General features: G+C 42.5%; 1 protein-coding gene across 8 annotated transcripts in view; it reads right to left on the bottom strand.

Moving 5' to 3' along the window:
* The window catches only part of how (protein held out wings), a 170,472-nt gene that overhangs the window by 55,844 nt on the left and 91,296 nt on the right, over window positions 1-23,332 (bottom strand). For all 8 annotated transcript variants that reach the window (XM_083134461.1, XM_083134460.1, XM_083134466.1 and 5 more), the window contains exon 2: window positions 20,080-20,213. In XM_083134461.1, the coding sequence (XP_082990587.1) occupies window positions 20,080-20,213 (134 nt within the window). The remainder of the gene's footprint in view (window positions 1-20,079; window positions 20,214-23,332) is intronic.

Raw genomic sequence — 23,332 nt, 5'->3', positions numbered from 1 at the left:
TATCGTGTGAAAAAATATTTACAAAATACAGAACTAATAACTTCACGTCATTATACATTTAAAGGGATACAAATCGATGCCTTATATAAGCACACTTCCATTTTGTACCTTGTTCATATTCATCTAATGATTCAGAAAACACAGAAAAGTGTATAACAATGTTGAATTATTATGTAAACGGGGTGGGGTGTCTACCAAAATAACAAATCCAAAATTCTTGACCTTTTCATGGCCTTTTTTTCAGTTTTCTTAACATGTATTTAATTTTTCCCCTAGTTAGGTGTAGTTGGAAATTAAAAAAATATTTATTTTTTGTTCAATGAAACCTTCCCCCTTCCACAAGGCCAGTTATGATAAAAACTGAAGCTGTACTTAACAAAGAGATTTAGACTTGCTTTAATTATTAATGCAGGTAAAAAGTAATGTTTCAAACTTCATCCATGATGGTGAATGGCCACATTGCTTTAATACTCTTAAAAACCTTCAAGCATATAAGAATGTAATTCTTCCGAAACGAAACGAAAAAAATCAATCACAACTCAATACAATTTTAATTTCCAAATATTCAATTTTATCAAATACCAGTACACTAGGTATAACAATGAAAATTTACTATACTGTACAAAAAAATAGCAAAAAATCTTGACCACAAGCATAATTTCTTGACTTTCTTTTGACTCATCGACACCCTACCCTGGTAAATGAATATTTTTCTAGGGATGGGACAGATTAATCGGCACTCTTATCGGTATCGGCCGATATAGGCATATCGGTTTATCGGTAAAATTATCGATTATTTTACCGATCCGATATGTCTATAAATATCTGATAATTTAATGCAAAATTCTGCTATTGTGTTGTAATTTTTAGGATAATCTCCACGCCCCTACTTTCTAATAAAGTAAATGTCTAAATATGCAATTTCTTTTTCACTGCAGTCACCTTGAAACACACATTTATTAAGGAGGTCAATGAACCTTTCAGGTTCTTCAAGGATAATTTCTAATTTTATATCGGATTGGTATAATATCGGTTATCGGTATTGATAAATTTTATATCGGTAGTTTATCGGTATGGGCCAAAATTTCATATCGGCCCATCCTTTTTCATTGTAAACTACAAACATTTCTGTTTTGTCAATAACGGAACTGAATTCCATCTTTCAGACACCAACGTAGGTTGTTTTGCAGAGTAATACAGTAAAATTCAGAATGGAACCTGTAATTTGGTTTATTTCACTTCGCTTTTCTGCCACTTTTGGCTAATCGCGAAGATGAGTATTAGTGATATCATGTGAAATTGACGAAGGAACACTCACAAAAGTGCCCACGCCAGGATTCCAATCCGGGAATTATGCTAACCACTCAGCCACGGAGGTCGGCTAGAATGAGACGAGACCTGTGTTTCACGTTTGTAATTGGAACCCCTGGTATTATCTACATGTGTACAGATAAGAGTTTTGCTAGGGTGACTAGATATTTGTTGACCAAAAAGAGTATAGTCTATAGATTGAAGGTGTGCATGCACAAAACATAAAAAGAAGACGAAAATAAGGGTGGCTATTTGTTATTGCTTCTACATTGAATTTAACTTTCATTACTTGCTCAAGTGTTGACACCAGGAGTGTACTTTTTTCATCTCACCAATAAGTTTTCATAACACACAATCAACATTTGTACCAGGCAGAGTAAATAAGAATGTTATAAGAGACATAATCACTTAAAAATTGACCCAGCCTGTACTAAATCTTTGTACATTGACCTCCACTTGCCCATAGTTTCCTTTCTTTCCCCCCCACAATCTTCAAGATGCTCTTCAAAAATATAATTATAATTAAAATCCAATGAATTTGAAATATGTTTTGCTTGTTGATGGAATATGAAAATGACTCTTGAAATTGTTCATAGTAAATTCTTGAGTCAAGGAGTAAATACCTCAGTTTGTTGACATCTTAACGTTTTCCGTTCTGTGGATTTTAACGCATTTTTACGCGTAAAATAATGAATGCAATTAAATAGCAAGGAAAAGAGTATATTTGGGGATTTTTGCAAATTGAAAAACGTATAGAGTATATGAACTTCTAAAAGAGTATAATACTATTAAAAAGAGTATGCCCGGTCACCCTAGTTTTGCAGTTTTGGTTTGGGTCAGGCTAGAAATCGCGATAATGTCGGGAGATATTCACGCAGCACAAAGTAACGCGACCAGGAAAACTGAATTTCCTTCCCCATGCATTTCGTGAGATGCATTCACCCTGAACGACACAATAGATTAAAACTTTGGCAACGTCGCGACGATCAGTGCGTGTTCCACGAAGACTACGGACACTTCACTCCACTCACGTAATGCTGACATCATCTTGGCTTTCGAGTCCACCACGTTCACGGACGAAACGAAATGTCCATATCCAATTCAATGAAGTTGCAGGCAAAAGGCGAAACGAAAAGGATCGAACCGAAATACGAAAATAATGCCAACGATAAATAAATACGAACCAATCCACAAGAATATTTGAGTACAGAAATAAGATATGAAAAGCAATCCAAATGATACTGAGTACGTAAATAATGAAATAAGAAGCAATCCATACGGATCTTCAGCATAGAAACAATTACTACAATGACATAAGAAGCAATCTCAAGTGATACTGACTATGGCAATAATGACAGAAGAAGCAATTAATAAGGATCTTCAGGATAGACATAATGATATATGAAGCAATCCAAAATTATATTGAGTGCGAAAATAATGAAATAAGAAGCAATTCATACGGACTTTCAGTATAGAAATAATTACTATAATGATATAAGAAGCAATCCCAAATGATACTGACTATGGCAATAATGACAGAAGAGGCAATCAATAATGATCTTCAGCATAGACATAATGATATATGAAGCAATCCATATGGATCTTCAGCATCGAAATAATGATATATGAGCAATCCATTATAATGACATAAGAAGCAATCTCAATTGATACAGACTGTGGCAATAATGACAGAAGAGGCAATCAATAATGATCTTCAGCATAGACATAATGATATATGAAGCAATCCATATGGATCTTCGGCATCGAAATAATGATATATGAGCAATCCATTATAATGACATAAGAAGCAATCTCAAGTGATACAGACTGTGGCAATAATGACAGAAGAAGCAATCAATAAGGATCTTCAGCATAGACATAATGATATATGAAGCAATCCAAAATTATATTGAGTACGCAAATAATGAAATAAGAAGCAATCCATAAGAATCTTTATTCTTACGCTGTTTACGAACGAACACCACTTCATGAAGCGTAGGGAAATGACCAACAGGTTAGATGCTTGTAATGCTGACATTATGATGACCTCATGAGCTACTGAAGGAACGTACAATCGCTTCCCCAGCCCGATCACCTTCTCAGCGAACTCATCTTCCGTGCAACGCTCGTGGTGACGAACAAATATAGAACACCTCCCAGAAGCGGCGGTCACCCCCTCGCACGTGCGCCAGGTTGAGGCTCTTGGGAACAGGAGGAGCTAAACAAACAAAGTCTTTTTTCGGGGCCTTATTTCACGCCAAAAGCGGCCTCAAGAGGCGAACGTCAAGCGCTAGAAGACGAATGGGAGAGAAGGAAAAAAGATGTAAGTATAGACTCGTCTCCAACTCGACCTGCCAAAAGGAGAAGATCCATGCGAGTCTCTGTGAGTGTTTGCCACCCGTTCCTCCCACGCTAGCCTCATGTTGGTGTATTAGCGGTAGGGAGGGATTTCTCCCTGCTTCTAACCTTCTCCCTGCATCTAACCTTCTTCCTCTCTCCCTGCTTCTATCCTTCTTCCTCTCTCCCTGCTTCTAACCTTCTCCCTGCTTCTGTCCTCTCTGCTTCTGTCCTTCTCCCTCTCTCCCTGCTTCTAACCTTCTCCCTGCTTCTAACCTTCTCCCTCTCTCCCTGCTTCTAACCTTCTCCCTGCTTCTAACCTTCTCCCTGCTTCTAACCTTCTCCCTCTCTCCCTGCTTCTATCCTTCTCCCTGCTTCTATCCTTCTCCCTCTCCCTGCTTCTATCATTCTCCCTCTTTCCCTGTTTCTTTCTTCTTTCCATCCTTCCTTCTTTTCTTCTTTCTCTTTTGATAGAAAAAGAGACACCAATGCATGGAATGGGAATGGGTACAGTGATTTACCCATACAACCCCACAATCCCCCAAAACGCACCCAGAAATTTCCTCAACCAGACCCTGAAATTTTTCACAAATTCATAACTTATGATAATTATGGCTCTAAAGTTACCCCACCCCTACACCCCCTAAATGCAAACATACACCGCCCAGGTGGAAAAGTTTGGATAAACCCCTGAGTAGGTGGGTTATGATGGGGAATTCAGCCAGTGGTGGTACTCTCCATCTTTATATGGGCTCGTGGGGCCAGAGCCCACCCACTAATTTGTTATTGTTATTATTATCATTATTATTACAAGTTTGTTATTGTGATTCGTGATGGATAGCTTATTGAAATCAGTAAATAGCGTTTAAAAACCGTAAGGATAGATTATTGGTGTGCATTGATATCATGATATATAGAGGAGAATTTTTTTTTTTTTTTTTTTTTTGAACTTATAAATCAAGTGTTTGGGTCCATCTAATCGTTTTATTTTTGCATGAGTTGGCGCTCCTGGACCATTCTGATTTCAAGAGACTCAGACACGCCCCTTGCTATTATAGAGACTGGCTAGCTAGAAAACAGCTGCCTTCAATATGATGAACGAACGGCAGAGGAATAAAGTTAAGATCACTGGATGGTGTGGATGGCAAATCTGGTAAATCCTGTTGACGATGGACTTCTAAGACCTTCAAGGGACCTTCAGGTGGAGAAAACTCCAGTCTGCAAAACCTACACATCCAGGAACACCGGTTCGAAATCAGCAAATACATGGCCAACACCTTCCAGCTCTCGTGGGTGTCCCTTGTCGAACCATTTCTCCCGAACCGACCAATGTGCATCGGGGAGGACGCAAGGTCACAAGAGGAAGAGCAATAAAAGCAGCGAAAATGTAAAAATCTGGATGGAGTAGGAGGCAACGACAAGACGCTGGTCTAAACGAGATCTCTTGGACTCCCGTGTCGCATGCAAGTCACGCTTCCATGTGCAAAACGACAGACCGAACCTTCTCGTGAAAGGGTGAAAAACTGAATGCCCTGGGCGAAGATCGTGCCGGGAATTCGAGAGTGAATGATTGCGATAAAGGTCCTTTTTATCTCGGTAGGTGTAGCTTAAGCACAACTTACCTCCTTCTCTTGTGAAAACGAGACCAGACACAAAATGCTTCGGCTCGAACGAGACCAGACACAAAATGCTTCGGCTCGAACGAGACCAGAGACAAAATGCTTCGGCTCGAACGAGACCAGAGACAAAATGCTTCGGCTCGAACGAGACCAGAGACAAAATGCTTCGGCTCGAACGAGACCAGGGACAAAATTCTTCGGCTCGAACGAGACCAGGGACAAAATGCTTCGGCTCGAACGAGACCAGGGACAAAATGCTTCGGCTCGAACGAGACCAGGGACAAAATGCTTCGGCTCGAACGAGACCAGGGACAAAATGCTTCGGCTCGAACGAGACCAGGGACAAAATGCTTCGGCTCGAACGAGACCAGGGACAAAATGCTTCGGCTCGAACGAGACCAGGGACAAAATGCTTCGGCTCGAACGAGACCAGGGACAAAATGCTTCGGCTCGAACGAGACCAGAGACAAAATGCTTCGGCTCGAACGAGACCAGAGACAAAATGCTTCGGCTCGAACGAGACCAGAGACAAAATGCTTCGGCTCGAACGAGACCAGAGACAAAATGCTTCGGCTCGAACGAGACCAGAGACAAAATGCTTCGGCTCGAACGAGACCAGAGACAAAATGCTTCGGCTCGAACGAGACCAGAGACAAAATGCTTCGGCTCGAACGAGACCAGAGACAAAATGCTTCGGCTCGAACGAGACCAGAGACAAAATGCTTCGGCTCGAACGAGACCAGAGACAAAATGCTTCGGCTCGAACGAGACCAGAGACAAAATGCTTCGGCTCGAACGAGTCCAGAGAATAAATGTTTTGGCTCGAACGAGACCATATAGAAGAGGATTGGCTCCGAACGGGACCAGATAAAATGTTGTTCCCAAACGAGACCAGAGAGAAAAAAAATCTCCAAATGAGAAGAGAGAAAAATTTTGACTCCAAATAAGACCAGTGGGAAGATAAAAGTTTGGCTCCAAACGTGACCAGTGGGAAGATAAAAGTTTGGCTCCAAACGTGACCAGAGGGAAGATAAAAGTTTGGCTCCGAATGTGACCAGTGGGAAGATAAAAGTTTGGCTCCAAACGAGACCAGTGGGAAGATAAAAGTTTGGCTCCAAACGAGACCAGTGGGAAGATAAAAGTTTGGCTCCAAACGAGACCAGTGGGAAGATAAAAGTTTGGCTCCAAACGAGACCAGTGGGAAGATAAAAGTTTGGCTCCAAACGAGACCAGTGGGAAGATAAAAGTTTGGCTCCAAACGAGACCAGTGGGAAGATAAAAGTTTGATTCCAAACGAGACCAGTGAGAAAAGTTTTTGCTCTACATGATCAGCTCAGAGATAGTATAGTTTCTTCTACCGCCAACGAGTTCAGACTTCCGCAGCCCCGCAGCCCCGATGTGTCTGCCATTCTCGCATGGTGCTATGCCTTGGGGATATCAATCTTACCACATACACAGGTACTATGACATATAAGTGTGAATTCTGCTTCCCTCTTTACATCTAGTATTCATTTTGTTTAGGTCTTCATTTTCGTTATTGGCCAGTCAATCTACATGAAAACCAAAACAGTATCTCGCACAGAGTTCGAACATGGGGCGATGGCTTCGTAGCGAATTACGCTAACCACTTTCCGCACAACACTAATGTATAAAGTCTACGGCAGGCAGATAGGTAGCAGGTTTATTTTATGCACAAGAGATTATTAGCCAGTAATATTCTCGTTATGAACTCTTGTGTATATCTTGACTTCTGTAATTGCTCTATCTGTTCCATTTTTTTTAAAAAAGTTTCTTTCGTGGGGAATATTTGACGCAGTAAATTGGACAATTTTCTACCTCCAAGGCAGCTTGTATGCAAGTAGCTTGAGAACGAACCTGACTCATCAAAACATGGTCCCGTAAAATGCACGCCTATTTTGCGACCATGCACGCAACATTTCGCAATGTCGGCTAAGGACGAAACCAGTTTTTGTAGATCTCTCTGAACACAATTGTAATTCCGTGTAGCTGAGGTGTGCTCGCCAATGTTGCGAAAGCGAAGAAACCTTCGGTCATGGCAAAAGGAACATTCTCGATTCAGTTTTGTAACACGGTGCACCCACGACTGTACACGACACGCTATTGGTTCGTGTACATTTACACATGGTTGCTTCCGATCCATGACTTTTCAGAAGATAACTTCCAAACTATATATTCATGAATCCTGGCTAAAGGTCGCCATAATTGTTGCCGTTAGGTTATTAAATTAGCAACAAGCATAAAATATATAAATTCTTGGAATAAACAAAAGACAGAAATCAACTTACGATGTTTTGTGTGTATCACCATATCTCATAATATTACATTTTATAAACAGTAACAGTGATGAAGAAATGTCCTTATCAAAGATTTTTATCCTGGCAATAAAATCCTGAGAACCTGGGAATCGAAGGGGTCCCGGGTTCGATTCCCAGTGGAGGCACATAGTGGTTCGGATCCCACTTTAAACTGTAGGTCCAGTCCCGATTAGCCATACTGTGCATAAAGTGGACTTAAAACAACAAATCAATCAAATCAATAAAATCCTGAGTGTTACGAAGAATGACAATACACACTTCCAACCGTCCGCTGCGTGTCGCTTGATATCCTTTGTTTAAAAAAGATGTCTTGGGAGAATGATTCCTTTATTTTCAACCCGGTGAAGGAAGAGACATAGTGGATCGGATTCCACTTTAAACTGTGGGTCGTCCCGATTAGCCTTTCTGTGCATAAAGTGGACATAAAATAACAATGTAATTCTTAGTTTATTTTCGGTTTTGCATTAGTGAATGTTTACTCTCTCTCTCTCCACTATAGTATTCCTGCCTGGATTTGAATTTGCAAGTTTGTCGCCAAAAATAATTTCGCTTTTAACAGCGGTATTAGGGGGGGGGGAGGAACTTATCAGGAAATCGAAACTGCATCTATTTTACATAATCGCTTAGAAGGCAAGTTAAAAGTTATTGGAGGTTAACCGCTAAAAGTGAGGTAAAGGCTCGCCGACAAGCCATGGACAAAAACCAAGGTTCCCACGTACCACTTTCCTTCAACGACTCGCATTGAGAATACAAATTTACACAAGGAATACAAACCGCAAAAATAAAGCTGCAGAACGTTTCCTCGTTCTGGAAGAAGAACCAGCAGCCACAGATTTTCGCAAACAAGCACGCAAAAACCAAACCCCCAATCTCAATAAAATGTCTTTCTTTATTCAAAATTCTACAAATGGAGTAATGCCTAAAGTTGCAGTTCTATTTTCAATTTACCGTTCAGTTTCTCAGCCGTAATTTCGCAATCTTCTATCGACAATTTCACTATTTTTCAAGGGGACCTTCCCCCCCCCTCCATTATGTTTCCAGTGCTTCCATTATTGCTTGCGAGCAGAGGTGTCTCCTGAACGCATGCGTCAATTGTGGGGAAAAGGACAGCTTGCTCTGCGACGACATTAATGAGCGTTTCTACATTCTAATTTCTTCATATAGAAGTATTTATTTTACACGAGAGCGCTCAACTAAGATTATATTACATTTCTTGGATCTGAAGTGAAAGAAAGTAATAATTCTTTTCCCACAATTGACGCATGCGTCACTTCAGATCCAAGAAATGTAATATAATCTTAGTTAAGCGCTCTCGTGTAAAATAAATACTTCTCCTATATGAAGAAATTAGAATGTAGAAATGCTCATTAATGTCGTCGCAGAGCAAGCTGTCCTTTTTCCAACAATTGACGCATGCGTTCAGGAGACGCCTCTGCTTGCGAGACAGTCTCCAAACGTGACCAGAGGGGTAAAATTTCGCTTCCAAACGAAACGAGAGGTGTAAAAGGTTCCCTCTCGCCTCCAAACGAAACCAGAGGGGTAAAAGGTTCCCTCTCGCCTCCAAACGAAACCAGAGGGGTAAAAGGTTACCTCTCGCCTGCAAACGAAACCAGAGGGGTAAAAAGGTTCCCTCTCGCCTGCAAACGAAACCAGAGGGGTAAAAAGGTTCCCTCTCGCCTGCAAACGAAACCAGAGGGGTAAAAAGGTTCCCTCTCGCCTGCAAACGAAACCAGAGGGGTAAAAAGGTTCCCTCTCGCCTGCAAACGAAACCAGAGGGGTAAAAAGGTTCCCTCTCGCCTGCAAACGAAACCAGAGGGGTAAAAAGGTTCCCTTTCGCCTGCAAACGAAACCAGAGGGGTAAAAAGGTTCCCTTTCGCCTGCAGACGAAACCAGAGGGGTAAAAAGGTTCCCTTTCGCCTGCAAACGAAACCAGAGGGTTAAAAAGGTTCCCTTTCGCCTGCAAACGAAACCAGAGGGGTAAAAAGGTTCCCTTTCGCCTGCAAACGAAACCAGAGGGGTAAAAAGGTTCCCTTTCGCCTGCAAACGAAACCAGAGGGGTAAAAAGGTTCCCTTTCGCCTGCAAACGAAACCAGAGGGGTAAAAAGGTTCCCTTTCGCCTGCAAACGAAACCAGAGGGGTAAAAGGTTCCCTCTCGCCTCCAAACCTTTTTCTTCCGTAGGTATTTTCTTCTGTTCTCGACGAGTTCATAACAAACTGAAAAAAACTGGCACCAAACGAAATCGAAAACTTTTAGCCACGATTGAACCCAAGAATTTGCATTCTGAATTTATGAATCTAGAGGAATCGAAATTTTACGCTTGAAACGAAACTCCTACAGACCGAGGTGAATGAAAAATCTACGAACTCGTATAGTCTGTCTTCATATCAAATCAAACCGCGATTAAAGAATAGATGTTTTCGGAAAGTGCGTATACCAAGAGTGTGATCCCTTCTTTTCAGCTTTGGCCACACCCGGCTAGGCTGCGACAAACAGAAAGGAAGAACATGAATGGCCCTTGCGATTGAGCGTTTCCCACACGTCACAACAGGTGGACAGAACGACCAATTGGGCGAGATTATCCTTGCAATGCTTCCGGGATCTTATACTATTGGAAGCCAGAAAATCGCACTGAAAAGGAGCTCAGCGCCCGAGACTAAGCCATGAGGAGGTCCAATACACCCAGCATCCGAATACCTGAAGTTCCACAGATAGTCAGTCATTCCCAAAGGCACTGAGAGGCACGTGGGGGAAAAAGCCGTAGCGAACAATACCGTATGATTAATTTACAATGGAAAAAGGGGGAGGGGAGATTACATCCCGGTTGGAGAACTTCCCAAAATAATTTGGCACTCCTACCAAGCTTCTGTGATCAGAATGACTGAAGGGGGGCGGGTATCGAGTAGTGACAATGAAAACAGCGAGTGAGACCTTTTTGGCAAAGCAAGCTGAAAAAAATGGCAGCGTCGTGGTCGAAAGACGCGAAGACATTTTAAGTTTCCTCTGCCTTGGCGACGATTCAGAGGAGAGGGGGGGTCACGCTTCCACATTAGCGACAGCTGACGCTCTGACGTATTCGACAGTCGATCTGTGAGTTGGCAGAGCTGCTTTTTTAGTCGATACACTGTATTCCGCTCAGCTTTCTTCAATGGAAGGTTAGGCTGGGATCACACGGATCTTTTAGTGGTCCTGGCGTAGTTTCTTAGTTACCTTGATGGAGCATGCGCAGTGAGGTTCTGAGGACTATTCCTCTCCATTGTTGCAAGATGCAGTGTCCTTTTGAGGATGAGCAGGATCTTTGGGATCTACATGGACGACCCATGATGATATACTTAGAATTGCTTTGTTCAAAACACATTGGTTTACATTACAGTACCGGTACATTTTGCCGCAAGAAGATGTTATTGAAGAGGAACGTGCCAAAATTTAGGCGAAACCTTAAGATGTGCTGATGAACAGATTTTCTCGGCCTATCGGCCAGGTGAATTCTGATAAGATTTCAGAGCTTTCAACAGCCAACGTCGTCACTCTCCTCCTTCTAGACTGCAGATGCGAGCGTTTCCAGAACTCATTTGATCGACACCCCGAGAGAATCTTTTCATCATAAACTCAAGACTGACTTAACACGATCCATGTTTGGTAGATTGGTTTGTTTTACTTTGCTTTTCTGCCACTTTTTGGCTAATCGCGAAGATGAGGATAAATTGTGATAAGACGAATTCGATGAAAGAACAATCACAAACACAAAAGGACAACACGCAAGAACCCCAAGGAGGATTACGCTGGCCTGGGGTTCACACGCTACTCTGCAAGAACTCCAGGGTGTACTGCATGGAAGTGAGGCTTGTATTTGGGTGTATTCGCAAAAGGTCACCCCTTATACTCTCAAACACGATCTTTTTTCCCGTGTCTGTCTCTTGTTTTATTCTTTGCTTCTTCCTCTTTTCTCAATTTCTTCCTTTCTATCTTTCTATTCCCTTTTCTTATGGTTATTTTTCTTTAGTTTCTAGCATTCCTCTATTATTCTCTTTCTGCAACAATTTGCATCTCTATTTTTCTTTATTAGTTTCTGCATGGTTTCTCTTTGTTTCACGGACACCTCTGATAGTGTAATGGCTAAAGCTGTCATCTTAGATCAGCCAACCTCGGTGAAGTGGTTAGTACAGTCAACGGCAAAGATAATGGTAGGCAATTTGTCCACCGCTATTTTCATTACTTTCTTATTCTACATTCAATGTTGTTTTAAGGAATGAAATTATGTTGGTTCGAAGCAGGCATTGTCCTCTGCTTATTGACGTCATTACTTCAATTCATTATTATTACATTGTGTAATACAGATTGAATGAAAACAATGATGCACAATTGGCCTACTGGTTCTTTTGCCGTTGGGTGTACAGCACGTTACGACGCAAGTAGTCCCGGGTTCGAATCCCGACCTGGGCATGGGTGATCTTTGTGTGTGTCTCTTCATCAATTTCATCATATCATCACTCATCCTCATGTTCACGATTAGCCAAAAGTGGCAGCAGCAATCATCATCTCAAGATCAAGAGGTTCAGGGTTCGATTCAATACCCGGTGGAGCCAAATTTGTAGTGCTTCGGCAGTCTATCTGAGCCTAAACCAAACTATTTTGTTTGGTTCTCTTTCCTTTGAGAGCTATACGCTTGATTTCTCAAGGACTTCTATTTTGTGACGTCACTTCCAATTCTGCGAACGTTGGAAGCGGTTCTGTGGATATACTTGAACCGTCCTTGGAGTAGCCAGAGGAAGAGACCAAATACTAAATTTCTACTTCAGCAAATCCGAAAATTAGCAGGAATTAGAACCTCCACCCTTACAGATTGTAGTTCAGCTAGAGGAAGCTCCCTGAAAGCGGAACTCGTATCTCCTGGACACCAACCAACTCCCCGATGGCAGGCTATAATTTATGCAGCTACTTCCAGCATGACATTATTAAGGCATGCCACCTGAAAGGAGCTGACGACCGAAATCCTTACTCGATCGCCCAAACTCAATTCTCGTGACCGTATCTCGCGGTCTGGCACTGAGTCAACACGTGGTGCGATACCATATTTTGTTTCCAAAAATGAGTTCTTTTATATGGCTCTGAAAGTCTCAAACCTTGACATTTAGTCTTGTCAAAGCCAAATGAAATCATCTCATGGCCAGTCGAAAACGTTACGCTTGGATTAAATATATTAATAGAGAGAGAAAGAGGAAGAGAGAAAGCAAGACAGAAAGAGAGAGGGAGGGGAGGAAGAGAAAGAGAGAGGGAGGGAGGGAGAGAAACAGAGAAAGAGAGAGAAAGAGATGAGATGAGAGAGAGAAAGAGAAAGAGAGAAAGAAAGAGAAAGAGAAAGAGAGAAAGAAAGAGAGAAAGAAAGAGAGAGAAAGAGAAAAAGAGAAAGAAAGAGAGAGAGAGAGAAAGCGAGAAACAGAAAGAAAGAGAAAGGGAAAAGATAAAATAAAGAAAAAGAGAAAGAGAGAGGTAGCGAAAAGTGTCCAGAGTAAAATTAACTTTCGAACAGCATCCTGAAAATTTTTCCTCGTTGCTTTTCTGCCACTTTTGGCTAACCGCGACGATGAGGGAAGATATGATGAAACTGATGAAGGGACTAGACACTCAACAAAGAACACCCATGCCCAGGCCGAGATTCGTACCAGGGACCCCTGTCACACTCATTCTGTGTATCCGTTTGTGATTTCACTTTTTAATAATGTTCTTGAATCACTTTTCTGTTTATGGACTAGATACTCATCATTTTTATTTACCATCAATATCCATAAGAATCTGATTACACACAAGCATATTTTTCTCTAGACCGGGCATATTCCCTTTTATTTTATCTGTTGATTTACGGTTTTCTGTCACATTTGGCTAATCGCAAAGATGTGGATGAGTGATGATATGTTCAAATTGACCTGCTGATGAGCAGATTTTCTCGGCCTATCGACCAGGTGAGTTCTGATAAGATTTCCGAGCTTTCAAGAGCCAACGTCGTCACTCTCCTCACTTCTACCCTGCAGATGCGAGCGACGTTAGTTCTCGAAAGCTCTTTGGACGACATTCTGAGAGAACACAAGACTAGAGTGTGAACTCGAGGCCAGCGTAATCCTCCGTGACTAATATCTATACACCAATGATTTTTCCTTGAGATAGATGAAACAGATTTATTTTATATTTTCCTTACATGCTTTTTTTGTCACAAATCAAAACCACAAAAAACAACTACATAAAAGCTAAGCATGATGTATTTCTTACCGCACCTTTTTAGGATCCAAAAACTACAATTACCACTCGTAGGATACCTATACACGGCTCTACTAATACACATAACCAACCCTCCCCTTCGAACTGACGAGGTCGTTCTACCCTGCCATTAGATAGCCAGCGACATCTGTAATCCAGCCCCTACTTCCGGAAATGTACAATTTCCGTCGACGAGTCTTTCATTTCCCAAGAGAACTGAAGCCTCCGTATCTGAAAATAAGAGTGCCTTAACCATCTCAGACAAGGGAGAAGTCATTGTTCCCTGAAAGAAACATCCACAACAATGCGAACCTTCTCTTCCTCGATGATTCAAAACATTCCGGGAACGAAGTTAACCAACGCGAAGGTTTCATCGAACAAGCAAGGATTGGCTAAGGAGACTGCCACATGTCTAGTGCGAGTTAGAACGTAACGAAAGGTACAATGTGGTAGCAGGGGAAAATACATGCAAATATGCATTAATCACAAGTAGTAGTTGAAAATGAGATTATGGCGAAAACAAGCAAGGTAGGCGAGATTTGATTATTGTTATTTAGTGTCGCTTCTCTGCCACAATTTTTACTAATGTGGATGAGGATGGGTGATGATAGGGTTGAAAGGAAATTTAACCCGAGACCCCTGGCTTCGCAACGCGCTGTGCTGGAGAAAACGTGTGAATAAACAAGGGCGAAAACGACAGGTAAGCTCCAGACGTAATAATGCCTTCCAAGCTCGAGACGCTAGTTAAAAGAATGGCAGGAAAGCACCAGCCGAAAAGAATGGCAGGAAAGCACCAGTCGAAGAGAATGGCAGGAAAGCACCAGTCGAAGAGAATGGCAGGAAAGCACCAGTCGAAGAGAATGGCAGGAAAGCACCAGTCGAAGAGAATGGCAGGAAAGCACCAGTCGAAGAGAATGGCAGGAAAGCACCAGTCGAAGAGAATGGCAGGAAAGCACCAGTCGAAGAGAATGGCAGGAAAGCACCAGTCGAAGAGAATGGCACGAAAGCACCCGACGAAGAGAATGGGACGAAAGCACCCGACGAAGAGAATGGGACGAAAGCACCCGACGAAGAGAATGGGACGAAAGCACCCGACGAAGAGAATGGGACGAAAGCACCCGACGAAGAGAATGGCACGAAAGCACCCGACGAAGAGAATGGGACGAAAGCACCAGACGAAGAGAATGGGACGAAAGCACCAGACGAAGAGAATGGGACGAAAGCACCAGACGAAGAGAATGGCACGAAAGCACCCGACGAAGAGAATGGCACGAAAGCACCCGACGAAGAGAATGGCACGAAAGCACCCGACGAAGAGAATGGCACGAAAGCACCCGACGAAGAGAATGGCACGAAAGCACCCGACGAAGAGAATGGGACGAAAGCACCCGACGAAGAGAATGGGACGAAAGCACCAGACGAAGAAAATGGGACGAAAGCACCAGACGAAAAGAATGGGACGAAAGCACCCAGACGAAAAGAATGGGACGAAAGCACCCGACGATAAGAATTGGGACGAAAGCACCCGACGAAAAGAATGGGACGAAAGCACCCGACGAAAAGAATTGGGACGAAAGCACCCGACGAAAAGAATTGGGACGAAAGCACCCGACGAAAAGAATTGGGATGAAAGCACCCGACGAAAAGAACGGGATGAAAGCACCCGACGAAAAGAACGGGATGAAAGCACCCGACGAAAAGAACGGGATGAAAATACCAGACGAAAAGAATAGGATGAAAATACCAGACGAAAAGAATGGGATGAAAGCACCCGACGAAAAGAATGGCAGGACAACACCCGACGAAAAGAATGGCAGGAAAACACCCGACGAAAAGAATGGCAGGAAAACACCCGACGAAAAGAATGGCAGGAAAACACCCGACGAAAAGAATGGCAGGAAAACACCAGACAATGGCAGGGGAAACAACCGACGAAAATAATAGCATGGGAAACTAGCATAAAAGGTAGAAAACAAGAGCTTAGAGATAGTAAACAAGAGCAGAAGGTGAGAAAAAAAAGCACGGAAAATTAGAAAGAAGATCGACAACACGGGTGTAATACCGATAAAGAGAAACCGCAACCGAAAAAGGTCAACAAACGAAGATTCGAAATAAACGCACACTGGAACAGAAGCGAAAAGATTAACGAAGCCTAACACAACCTAAGGAAAAAAACCTGCTGAATTATCAAAACAAACTCCTTTCATAGGCCCGGCACGTGCGACTCCCCTCTATATTTCTACACATGTGGGGGTCCACAATAACTTGAATCGTTCACCGATTGTGGCCAGTTCGATGAGAACCGTTCGCAAATGACTCATCCTCACTATGAAAGGCGTACTGTTAGGAAGCTGTAAAACTATATGAGGTCGGGAGAATCTCCATATGTTGGTGCGGAGAAGGAAAGTCTTTCGCGCACCCTTACGAGCGTGTGTGGGGGTTCAAGTTGCCAGGACGTGGTGTCTATTTGTGGAACCGTGTTCAGAAATAGGAACTGCCAAGCAGCGTTGCCAATGTTCTTAAAAAAGAAAAAAAGGAGCAACGGGTCGGTGTTGCCGGTGTGTTTAGTGAGGAGTCAAAAATAAGAGGAAATAGACTCCGTGGCGCTTCAAGCAGGCTAGGGCCATGCTCTGCGATGACGTCAGAGCCGCCCTGAAGCTGATTGATTGGGAATTTCCTTCAAAGTAAGGAGAGTTCGATTCGCCGGCGGTAATTCACATACTACAGTGTGTTCCAAAATAGTTAACGTTTGAACGTTAATAATGAGAACACTAACAACAGCAAGTATAGATGTTCATTGGCACCAATACTTTGGAATGCTATAGAACAGATCGACAAATCAACAAACAGCAGATATGGTTTCCACAGGAAGGGAAGCACAGATAGCGTCAAGAGCATGTTTCATGTCATACAGTGACCATGGCTTTGTGGGGTACACATCGTTCTTCAGTTTCCCAGAGGTAGAAACCGAACTGTGTTAAATTGGGAGATATGGGTGGTTATTTGACACTTCTTACATTGCTCACCACCATAGGCGTAACTTGGCGGGGGCAATTTTGCCCCCAAAATTTTCGGGTTTATTAAAATTTACAAGCTAGTGTACCTCAGGCGCAAAGTAATGCAGAGTAATATTTGTGATTTCGCAAACGTCACACTCATTTAGCAAATAATCCTGGACGCTGTTTTTATGGGATGGAAAACTTTTCGAGTCTCTTCACCCAAACTTAAGCCCCAGGTTTGATTCTGCCCCCTCAAAATTAGGCCCAAGTCTGATTCTGTCCCCTCAAAATTAGGCCCACTTTAATTCTGCCCCTACAAAATTAGGCCATTTAATTAGTTAGGTCCCAAGTTACGCCCATGCTCACCTCTGCCACTTTCGGTACACTCATGCCTACCGTCTGGTGGGCTGTGATGGAACTAAGAACAACAGAATGCCTACACATACTTAATATAGACATTGCAACTTCAAATACAAAAAGTCCAGCAGTGGAGTATCCTGAATCTAAGGTCTGGGATATATCACTATGTCACATGGTCCTAGGCTATGAATAGAAATGAAGTTGCCAACCCCACGGAAAGTGAGGTTGCCAACCCCACGGAAAATGAGGTTGCCAACTCCACGGAAAATGAGGTTGCCAACTCCAGAATCACTCACCATCATCATCTCACTGATATGAATAATTTTATTTACAATTTCTGATGGATTTTTCTCCTGTATTTTATTCTCTCGACTTCAGGCTTCACAGAGAGCCTAGCTAGCCTAGAATATACGCTCCTGAAGTCCAGTCAAATTATCTTTCATAGTCTCTCTGTTATTAACATTCAAAGGGTGTAAATATTATTTTGGAACACACTGTACTACAGCCGAGTTGATTAGTATATTTGAAAAAAATGCAGGCGTATCTACTGACTCTCACAGGTAGAGCCAGAGCCTCATGGTTTGGAGGGAGGGATCGAACCAGTTAATTTGATTGATTGATTTACTTCGATTTTCTGCCATGTTTGGCTAATCGCGAAGATGGGAATGAGCGATGATGAGATTAAATTGATAGGACACTTAGAGAACATCCATCAGGCCAGGACTCGAACCCGGAACCCGTGGTACGCTGTGCTAACCACTCAGCCACGAAGATAGGCGCAAAACATTTACATTACAAACCATCTGAATCCTCTACGACCACACTACGCAGTCCATCTTAAGTAACCCTAAAACAAGCAAGGCCAACCAACCCTATTTGTGGAGAAGCGCTCTCTAATGTACGTGGAATACAGAGCGAGCGGCGGGGCTGTATCGTTGTTAGAAATGGCGGAAAGGAGAGGGAGGAGGCTTCGTCGGTCGCGTTTATGTAGTGGGAAACATCTCGTCATCGGATTCGTGAATAATGGTGCAGTGAGGCACTCTCTCTCATAGCCCCGTCTACTTCGCTGCACATTTTGACTCGCTCTGCACTCGCGCGACTAACAGTGTTGCCACAATCTCATTTACAATTTCCCTCTGCAATGGGCGAAATTTCCCTTTTTCCACTATTTTTTCCCTTCAACTAAAAAAAATGATAAAATGTTTTTGTGCTGATAATAAGTAAGTAAATAACAATATAAATAGGCAGTACCTAGTATTTTGGTTGGTCCATGCTCGTATTTACGAATAATGTTAAACAATTCTTACATAATCTTGCCAAATGTTCCAAGTTCGAACCTTGGCCAAGCATGAGTGTTTGTTCAATCACCCATTTCATAACGCTATTAACCGATGATATAAAAAAGCGGCGTAAAACCTTAACAAAATAGAAATTTAAATATACTCTTAGGCTTGAACTGAAGGGAGTGGAAATAAGAAGTGACAGTAAAATAAAATTGTGAATGTGAAAGTAGAACCTAACATAAATGTGTTTTATTCAGTCTGATATCTTCAAATTTCCCTGAAATTTTGGTATTTTTTCATCGAAATTCATTTTCCCTTTTTGGCTTATAATTCGGTCAGAATATCCCTGCAGAAGGGAAATTTCCCTTCATGTAGCAACAATGGCGTCTAGTTGATTACACGGTGCAACACTGACTCGTCTACTTCTTTGATTTGGTGTCAAGTAGTGTATTTGGGTGTCTGCACCGTTTGCACCACGTTCTGAAGTGGTGTAGTGGTGCTAACTAATCAAATGAAAGTTTGAAGCAGCAGACAGGCATTTGTTGAATTTTCTGAACACGAACACTGCTATAGTCTACTTGGTTGTACGCAATTTCCTTGCACCGGGATGCGCCTGCACTTCACCTGCTGTCAAAAAGTGCTGCCAACTAGACGGGCTATTGGTGGTTGTCTGAAAATGAAGGCGGCTAAAGCCCCGTTTCCATTACCACAAATTTGCCGCGCAACATGCCGCGCGGCATGCGGCGCAGACGATGGAAACAGCCTGCAGCAAGTTCCTGGGGCACGAGCATGCATGCGCACTACAGAGCGACCACAAGGAAAATAACCTTGGACGGAAAGTCCCCGCGCAGCTTTCCCTTCTTCCTTTTAGCTCGGGCCATAAGGAAGCATGGTCCACTCTCCCCCTCCCCTCCTCGCAGGAGTAAGGTGCACAGGAATCGCGGGTCTGCGCAGGTTGTTTTCATTGTGGTTTCGCTAGAGAAGAAACAGACGACGCAACTACAACCACGTGCTCGCTGTTCGGACTGAAGCGGCGGCAAGACAAAACGTCCTGTTATTTGAGTGTAGCTGTTGTACTTGGTTGCGTAGTTGTACGTGAGTGTTTTGTTTTGTGGACAATATGTAGTGCTCGAAAGATAAAGTAGTAAATCGTATAGAGGAATATGAACTGGAGTCAGTGTTGTGGAATGTCACCAGTACGCGCCTGCCATAACCACAAAACGGGCCATAGCTGTATTCTCCATTTTTACACAAGTTAAATCACCACCAAATTATTACAATAAAAGAGAAGAAACACTAAACTACTCTAAAGCACTGCACAACACTACACTGCGGTCCTGCACTCCAGTGTTGTTGCGGGCGTACCTTGCAGAAGTAATGACGCGCGTCATGAGTCTGAAACTTGTCAGAATGGAAACTGGGCTTGAGCAGCAGTATTTTAACCTCCCAACCCAAACTGTCCCTCCACCCAACTACTGTTCACTGGCCTAGAGGTCTACCGTGCAGGCGGGAAACTCGCGCCTGCACGGAACGTTCGCTGGACTACACGAGCGCCAGACTTAAATAGAAAGAAAGTGTACTCACGTCTGGGTGCTCCTTCACCGGCACGTACACCTTCTCCGACATGGTGGTGACGGGCCCCTGGGCGTCTGGAAGCGAGAGGGGCTCTTTCTTCGTCCCATTGATTTGGAAAAGGTTACTCCGAACTTTCCCGATTTCTGAAAACGACACAAAGAGAAACAAGCGGTCAAATCAAAGTAAATAATATACACAGCGAGTAAACGTTCTACATTTTAGATTAACACAGATGAAGAAATTTGGTGCAACTTTCTTTAAAATGGGGTTGACAGGGTACACAGTGTAACAGAAGTTCACCAAAAAGAGAAAAATTTCTCACCCCAAAACAGTAAAGGTGTGCGAAATCACACTTTTCTCTCTTTTTTCTTTTACTCTTCTTTTTCTATCTCTCTCTCTTCCTCTCCTCTCTCTAGTTCTCTGTCTCCCTCCCTCTCCCTCTTTCCTTCTCTCTCCCTCTCCCAACGAAGAGAAAAGAGGAGATGAGAGAAGAGGAGTCTAGGGGGAAAGGAAAGAGAAAGAGAAAGAAAGAGGAGAGAGAGAAAGAGAGAGGAGAGAGAAAGTGAAAGAGAAAGAGAGAAAGAGAAAGAAAGAAAGACACACACTCTCACTCTCCCTCTGGGGAAGGAAGAGAGAGAGAGAGAGAGAGAGAAAGAGTGAGAGAGAGAGGAAGAGAGAGAGAGAGAGAGAGAGAAAGAGTGAGAGAGAGAGAGAGAGAGAGAGAGAGAGAGAGAGAGGTGAAAGAAAAGATAAAAATGATCCCAGAAAGGAGATAGAGATAGATAGAGAGAGGGGGGGAACGAAGAAAACAAAGAGAAGGGAAGCGCGCTCTCTCTCTCCACTTCTTTCCATAGAGAGAGAGAAAGGTGTGCGAAATCATTTTGTTAACCCAAAAACAACGTAAATTCTTAACCCAAGAAACCAAGGTTAACTAATAAAAGCAAGGCCAATTTTTAACCCAAGAAAAAAACAGGTAAATTGTTAACTTTTCAAAGACTAAACTGTTAACCTCAAAAAAGATAAATTGTTAACCTAAAATAGAAAGGTAAATAAATCATTAACCAAAAAACCGGTAAGATTCTAAACTCTGTACGTGTGTGTGTGTTGCAAGGGTGTACAGATTTTAGGAGGACATGAAGCCAGAAATCTTTCCTTACCTTTTATTATGACGCAGAAACATTTGAGCATTCAGGTGAACACCCTAATGAGGTCGGTAACACCTGAAGTAGTGGGTCAGGAAACCTTGTCTCTAGGTATCCTATGTTGGAATTTCGACCTGAGAATCGAGTAGAGTAATAGAAGAACACACAGTAGACCACCTTAAAAGAGCAAATTGATAAAAAAAAAACAAAGGTGGTCAAATTATCCACCAGAAAAGACAGGCAGAGAGAAAAGTAAAATATGAACTAAATAAAACAAACGTTCCATTCAGATATAATTTTATTTCAAGTTTTCTGTAAGAATGAAAAAGAAAAGAGCTACGCTTCAATAAGTCCCGAAATTCATTGAGTTCCGCTTGAAAAGTCCTAGAGTAAATACACACATATCCTCTTGCAATTATGCGAAAATTTCGGGAATAAATTATTGATCCAAAAGGAGAAGAGGGGGGGGGGGAACTAGGAAAGTTGTCAGCAATTCACTTCACGTCCTATCGAAAGTAGTCCACGGCACATCCTGGTCTTTCCGCGCCAGGTTGGAAAATCTTTGGTAATGGCCCTCCAGATTCCTGTTAAAAATGGGGAGAAGGGGGGGGAATAAACATGGCCGCCACACATGCCGGAGCGTGGGAATATATTTGTACCGTTTCCGCCCCACTTTCGCCTCGCCGCCATATTTGGTTCGGTCGTGCAATCCGGATTAGTGTTAAGACAAATTGTCCACGAGTAGCCTGTATGCAAAACGGCCACTTGCTAAGCAAACTTCTCGCCTTTCGTAATTACATACGAGCAGGTTTGGAAATTTACACGAAAAAAACATGTAACACAGGTTAAGAAAAATATTACAAATAAGGTGCCACCTCAAAAATACTATAGGAATCCCGACACTACACATACTGTAATTTATGTATTTTCTTCCTTACTTAGCGTCGCTTTTCTGCTACTTTTCGCTAATCGCGACGATGAAGATTATGGATGGTATGACGGCCATTCGCAAAGAATGCATCCATCACATGCACAAAATTCTCATCTTCATTTTGCCACCACTCATGAGGAGAATACCGGGGTGCCCAAAAAAATGTATACACACTTTAAAAGCATGTCATACATGCAATACGCTTCAATTCCCGTTGGCTACGGGTTCAGCGTGTAGTACTATTGTTCAGAAACAGCAACAGATAGCCTTAGTGTTTGTTCAGCGACGCAATGCGCTGCACAATGCGATGCGCAACGCGATGCGGTGCAGTAAGTTGATAAAGTGCATCGATGGTGCAAACATTGATGTCATTCGAGGTCAGTGACGTGCCGTAGACTATAAGTTTACGTCTACATGCGTTGTCTACACGTAATTACATTGGGTTGTAGTTTACATAGACTACGTAGACAATCTAATTGCATTAAAATTAATTTTCAAGGCTTTCGTGAAAGGAAAGTGACATTTTCAACTATATTGGTTCCTAACGAACGGAAAAGAATCCTATTTACAACAAAATTTCTCTTCTCTTCCATCATCAACTACGAAAGAAGATAAATAGTATGCAAAAAATACAACAGATGGCAGTCGTGAGCCAAGAGTGGTCTCTTGCCCATAAAACACTAGAATATTTCCTATATTAGGTTCCTTCCTAGGTGAGAAATTGTTCGAATTTGGAAGAAAGAGTATGAAAAGTTATCCTTACACATCAACAACTGATACGCAGCATAATATTATTTTTATTCCACGGCGCCCTTTGCTAAGTTATCACCATGTGGTTGTTTACATAGATTACGTAATCTACGTGTATAAAATTGTCTACGTGTAGAATGCAGACTATCGATGTTTACACGTAGACGCACATCACTGTTCGAGGTGCGAAAAAAACATTCTGAAGTGGTATTGGAAGTTCGAGAATGTCTGAAGTGCAACGACAATGTAGGCAGGAATATGGAACTCAACCGCCAACACGCCTAATCATTGCTCGCTTGCGCGATTAAGTTTGAAAGGGAAGGAACAGTGGTGTATATGCATAAGGGAAGATCAGCAATCCCTGTGGCTACTCTGGGACATGTCATCAGGAATGTACAGCATCGTGTGCAAAGGTGTTTGCAGGCTGGCGGTTTGCAGT

This window comes from Lepisma saccharinum, chromosome 13 (assembly GCF_977018435.1).
Source record: "Lepisma saccharinum chromosome 13, izLepSacc3.1, whole genome shotgun sequence".
In the NCBI taxonomy this organism is placed as follows: domain Eukaryota; kingdom Metazoa; phylum Arthropoda; class Insecta; order Zygentoma; family Lepismatidae; genus Lepisma; species Lepisma saccharinum.
The sequence above is the reverse complement of the archived record's forward strand: the minus strand, read 5'-3'. Positions and strand labels throughout refer to the sequence as shown.